The sequence below is a fragment of the Mixophyes fleayi genome, chromosome 3 (genome assembly GCF_038048845.1).
Source record: "Mixophyes fleayi isolate aMixFle1 chromosome 3, aMixFle1.hap1, whole genome shotgun sequence".
NCBI lineage: Eukaryota > Metazoa > Chordata > Amphibia > Anura > Limnodynastidae > Mixophyes > Mixophyes fleayi.
In genome coordinates, this window is record NC_134404.1 from 323,025,212 (window position 1) to 323,031,211 (window position 6,000).

At 41.0% G+C, this 6,000-nt stretch overlaps 1 protein-coding gene across 1 annotated transcript in view; it reads left to right on the top strand.

Moving 5' to 3' along the window:
* THADA (THADA armadillo repeat containing) overlaps window positions 1-3,266 on the top strand; it is a 427,561-nt gene extending 424,295 nt beyond the window's left edge. The window contains exons 37-38 of the mRNA XM_075204150.1: window positions 1,352-1,506; window positions 2,736-3,266. Of these exons, the coding sequence (XP_075060251.1) occupies window positions 1,352-1,506; window positions 2,736-3,062 (482 nt within the window). The 3' untranslated portion in view covers window positions 3,063-3,266. The remainder of the gene's footprint in view (window positions 1-1,351; window positions 1,507-2,735) is intronic.
* Window positions 3,267-6,000: the final 2,734 nt, after the last annotated feature.

Sequence of the window (6,000 nt, forward strand, 5' to 3'; positions counted from 1 at the left end):
AGCTGCCTTGTTTAAGTAATCATTGCTTTCTTATTTCCTACACTGGCTTCCAGTCAAACGCTAATCAGTTTTCCATAAGCCAAAGATGTAAGCATGGAGTAAACAAGCCTGGGGAGAGTAGACCAGAGGTAAACAAAGAAGAAGAATACGAATCATCACTGCATTAAGCAGAGTAACAGTAAAACACCAACAATAGTATCCGGCCATAATAGGTTCTTGAGGGGTGGTTGCTGTTATGTGATAGATTAATGAAGTGAGGTCTGATTTATTTCAGTAAGAGAAGATCCCTCATTTCCCCAGAATATCTATAGAGGGACAAACTGAATACATCATGGAGAGGTCAAAGGGACAAGTGCGAGGGGTGAAACAGTATGATGTAACCTTTGTAGATTTCCTCATGTAGGTATTTAGGTTCCAGTTAGAATACTCAGCACTAATGCTGAATGGGGCTGCTGTGAGTCTGCGTCAGACTGGATTCCCCCTCACCCTTCCGTATTGTAATCCAATGTTGAATCCTGTTCTAGATATTTTTTCATTGATGGTACATTTGTAATAATTGTATTATGCTTCAGGCGTCATATGTGACCAAAACTCAATCTGAACAGCCGAATTGCTTTACATTGTCGTCTTCGTGTGCAGATCAAGCAATGACCTTGTAAACATGGCAATTGTACTATTTCAGAGTAGATTTACACAGTAAGCATCATTAATGTAAGATATAGGTCTTGTGTTGATATTGTTCCAGATTTGTAACATACACGGGATGTCTTCCCAAATGTCAAAATCCTTTCATTTACCTAGACCCTATAGGGAGGTTCTTATTCTGAGGCCTGGATCTCGGCAAATATGAGTTGGCTCTCCTCACTCCTGCCATGGCAGCCTGTTCTTATTTTTTTCTAAAAGACAATGTGTTGTCGGTGAACATTATGCTGCCAGCAAGAGATAGGACATACTTTCCTAATAGCGATAGATGAGGGGGTACTAGGTGGATCTCCAGAACCCAGCTGATTGGCCTTCTGCATTTTTTATTAACTTATGGAACTCCATCAAAAAAGAATTGTCAGTTCTATGTGAAGGTCTCCTTCAAATATGATTTTTAAAATATTATGACATGTAATCCATATACTCCAATGGGAACACTCCTCAAGTGGCCAATGCAACATTAAATAAAACATGCTTTTAAAATAATGTTTTAAAGTTTCATGACCCGAGAGTTGGAGATTATTGTACAGTACTTTCACCTGTTGATATTAAGACATATTGATACAGGAATGAAGTTGAGAGAGCTAAACGGAAGAACAGCTGGTAATCCTGACCCCTGCTCACGTCCTGTGTTCTGTCTTCTATACAGGGTTTGCATATTGTACTGTCAATCCTACTATGGCCTTGGACCTAACACTCGGGGTCCTGTGTGAGCGTCTTCAGCAGTGGGATCAAGTTCCAGCGGGTGTCACTGTCCTCATGGAGTGGCTGTTAGGAGAGGACGACCTGGAAGCTGTGGATTTGGTAATTACACTGACCACCTTCACAAGCCTGCAGTTCACACCAAGCGTGATGTAACCCTGTGGATAGGAATGTTGTGTTATTCATATTACCAATTAGACTCACAGGTGTAAAACATATCATCGCAGACGTTTTACGAGAGGATATGGCAGGCGCGAATACCAGTGTATAATAATTAAGTTGTACAGTACTTTTATGCCAAAGGGCTCAGGAGACTTTTACAATTACAAAATGAAAGCAAATGAAGACTACGGAACATAAACAGTATAGGTGTTTTAAGAGCCATTGGGATTAAGGTGAGTTAGTGAAATGTCTGCCTAAACAGGAAAGGCTTTATACTGTATTCATTTCCAAAACAATTTCTTACAGAGCAAGGGATATACAACGTATATATAAGCAGCTTTTATTAAAATGAGTAGCCTTCACTTATAATGTGCACAGTGTATCCAGATTTCCATTGTTTGTTCCACTATTGCATTTTACATAGGTCTGCAAGAAAAAAACAATTTCCTTTAGCAACAGCAAAATCTACACCAGGATGAAACAATGGGATGCGATGGAGGATGGTGTTACAGTAACCCTGCAGCATTGGGAGACATTTGGAGTGGAGAGGGGTGGAGGTGGGCAGCATAGTTGCTGTGAGACAAGTCTGCACTTTAGAGTTAATGCTACTAAGTCACTGAGTACATACTTATTTCCCTCTAGACAACAAGGTGAAGTAGCAAATTAAGATGATTAAAAGGAAACACAAGTTATTTCTGTGCTGCCTCTTCAGCTGCGTTGCCCTAGACAGACACCTAGTTTGAATACGGGATAACAGATCTGCTTTAGGGGCAAAGTTGATTCCAGACATGCTGTGGATGCGCCATCCCTAAATAAACACGTCTAATACACACGTGTGAGGAAATGTGCTCCCATGACAGCAGGCAGAAAGGGTGAACGTGATCACCTTAACCTTGCATGGACTCACAATTAGGGGAGGTCTGCTTGGAGAGTGCTGGATCCCGATGTTTTCTGTAACGTGGGAAAGTATTTTGTTTTACCTGTCTATTAGGACGTTATTTCGTTATAGCGCACAGACAAGGAAACGCTTCCTGAAGTTTTTATTTGCATTTTACAATGTGTATGTTCTCATATGTAATTCTAATCTATTACAAAATGTGCTGTCATAAAACAAAATATGTGATTAGGTTTCCACACACAGCTTACTAAACTATATTGTATGTTTCAAGGTGGAAGACGATGACCTGTTTGAGAAAGGTGAAGCCAACTTCTGGGCAGAGAAGCTTGTGTATATCAGACTACTCTCTAAACACCTTAAGGATCTGATCACCTCCACTCATCCCAGTCTACTCCAGGATCTAAGGCTTTATCAGATAGACCAAGTAGCACATGAGCGATCAGAGAGAGTACAGCGCCATATCTGTAGGCTGCCACACACTCCGCAGTTCCTGAAGACTGCCGAATACACAAGATTACTGATTCATAAAGAAAGGACATCTAAATGTATTCAAATACTGAAACTCCTACCAAGAAACATGAATCACGATACTGTTTAAAGGCAACTTATGGCTCTCCAGCAGTCAAATTCTAGGAGTAGTAGTAGTTCTACAGCAGCTGATGAGCCACAGGTTGCTTAAACCTGTTTTAAAGCAAAAGTTTTTTGTTTTGCTTTTTTATTTTGCAACTTTTCAATTTTATTGTGACCGTATATAATTTTACCATTTTTGAAGAAATAAAATAGCATTTCCTATTTGTCATTTCTCAGGTGTTAGCATTTCTGTGCAGACTGTTTACCTCCCCAGTGACATAGATCTAGATATATTTACGGTTCCTTTAGAAGACTATGTACCACTGAGGAGGAGCACAAGAAGAAGTTGAAATCTAAATTGCAACACAGTTTGTTCCTTTCAAAGTTCATAGTGAAAAACAGGATGTCAAGCAGCAGATGCAAAAGATTTAACTCTCCATCTAATAGAATGGTTGTAAATTGTAGGAGGATGTTTGAAAGTTATTTTAACAAATAGAAGAAACTAGAATTTGGAATCCAGCCATCTGCTTAGTTCTAGCAAATGTCTTGCAGAGCTCCCAGCAGAGTACAGTCTAGCTATGTATTGTGCGTCTTAATAGGCTCCCAAATTAGATGCAGTTCACACAACGCAATGCCAGAAATAGGTTTTAATTGCCATACATCTGTCAGGCTTACTGTCTGAGTATATATATTTTGAATGTGCTTGCTAACATGATCATCATGAACTACTTCTACTAGTGTTACAGTAGAAAGGAAATAGTTTTTGTACATTGTGTACTGCCAGGTGTCAGCAACCTATAAAATGATGTTCTGTTTTATAATATAGCCTGAGGGGTTCTGGCAGCATTCATACAGGGGGCTAGCACCACCAAATTAGCTCAGGTTGCCTTCACCATAATAATTAGGAGGAGGTGGCCTTAACGTACAGTGTGGACTCTCTGCTTGTTTTGCTATAAGTTGAAGTCCTTCCCCTGAGATCTGGTTGTGATCACTGCACCACCTCAAGTCAAATTTTGTGACAATCGGGCCACATCCTTGGGTTTGAGCAATACTCTGGTCATAAGAAGATGATGGGGAAAGGCTTCTATTGTTCCCAAACAGAGCTGTCACCAAAGCAAGTAAGAAGAAGTGGTAGTATGGAGGGTTTCTGGCAGATTCGGTCATTGTCTGGGCCCAATCTCTGTCTGTCTTTGTGGGTCAGTATCTGTCTGTGTGGCTTAATATCTCTCTGTCTGTCTGGGCCTAGTCTGTGTCTGTGTGGGTCAGTATTTGTCTGTCAGGGTCCAGTCTCTCTATCTGCCCTGCCTATGCCCAGTCTTTGCTTGTCTGTTTGGGTATTTGTCTGTCTGGGTCCTGTCTGGGTAAGTGTCTGGCTTGATTCTTTCTAGGTCGGGTCAGTGTCTCTCTGGGTCCAGTCTCTCTCTTTCTGGATCATTGTCTGGCTTATTGTCTGTATGGGCCATTGTCTGCCTAGGTCCTGTCTCTGTCTGGGTCCAGTCTCTGCCTCTGTCTGTCTGGGTCCAGTCTCTGCCTCTGTCTGTCTGGGTCCAGTCTCTGCCTCTGTCTGTCTGGGTCCAGTCTCTGCCTCTGTCTGTCTGGGTCCAGTCTCTGCCTCTGTCTGTCTGGGTCCAGTCTCTGTCTGTCTAGGTCAATGTCTGCCTAGGTCCTGTCTCGGTAAGTGTCTGGCTAGGTCCTCTCTCTGTCTGTCTAGGTCAGGTCAGTGTCTCTCTGGGTTCAGTCTCTGTCTGTCTGGGCCATTTTCTGTCTAGGTTTTGTCTCTGTTTGTCTGAGTCATTGTCTGTTTAGGTCAGTCTCTGTCTGTCTGGGTCCAGTCTCTGCCTGTCTGTCTGGTTTGTCTCTGTCTGTCTGGGTCATTATCTGTCTAGGTCCTGTCTCTGTCTATTGCTCCTGTCTGTCTGAGTCCAGTCTCTGTTTGGGTCATTATATGTGTTTGGTCTCTCTCTGTCTGGGTCCAGTTTCTGTCAGTGGGAGCATCAGCCTGTACTTGTGTCTAACTGTGTGCCAGTCTTTGTCAATGTGAATCTGTGTATTATGTGTAAATTAAATGTTGTTTTTTTTTTTACTTAAAACTTATGTATTATAAGGAATAACATACCCCCTACTCTAAATTATTAAAGGGATTGGAAGCGCCCATGGAATTCCTGTATGTGCGCTTTTATATGATCGCAAAACTAATCAGTAACCAATAATAATCTTATAATTTCCAGTAGGGTGTACATTATCAAATATGTTATGATGTGGTTTATCTTCAGTCACTGTTATCTTACCTTCATGGAATACTTACATTGAGTGATGTAACACAGTTGCTTACTGACTAGTAGTGAACTTGACCAACACAATCCCATGTCTATTTTACTTATGCAATTTTTACTGCTGTTGCTGATTCTTGTCCCAAAGAGCTGACAATCCAACTGGATTTGAGATTGGAAGACTTGCTAGTTTTCCTTAAAGTGCATTACGGCACCCAAGGAATTCAGACGTTACCATTCTTAAAATTGGTTGTTCTGCTACTATCTCTTTTCAAGAGCAGATTTGTAATATTATGAGTCAGGTTTATTAACATAAAAGAGAACTGGAGAGTTTTGTTACACTGTCTTACTTCAAATTGAACAAATCGAAAAACCGAGGCCATGAGTCTAACTAAATATCCTCCCAATGTCTCTTGTAGAGCTTACAAGAACGTTTCCCTTCAGAATGGACCTATTCTCTAATCATTTGCCTGGGAATAAAACTTCCATCCAAAACCAGGATCCTATTCCACAAGAACTTTCCCCTCTTGTCTGCATGAGACAACCCATTTATCTCATGGAGAGGGCAAATCAACTTACTTAAAATTACAGTAATACCAAAACTACTATACCTATTTCAGTCCCATATAGGATATTCAAGACCTTCATCCGGGGCAAAAAAAAACCCTACGTATAAAATGACAAACAGTAATCGCT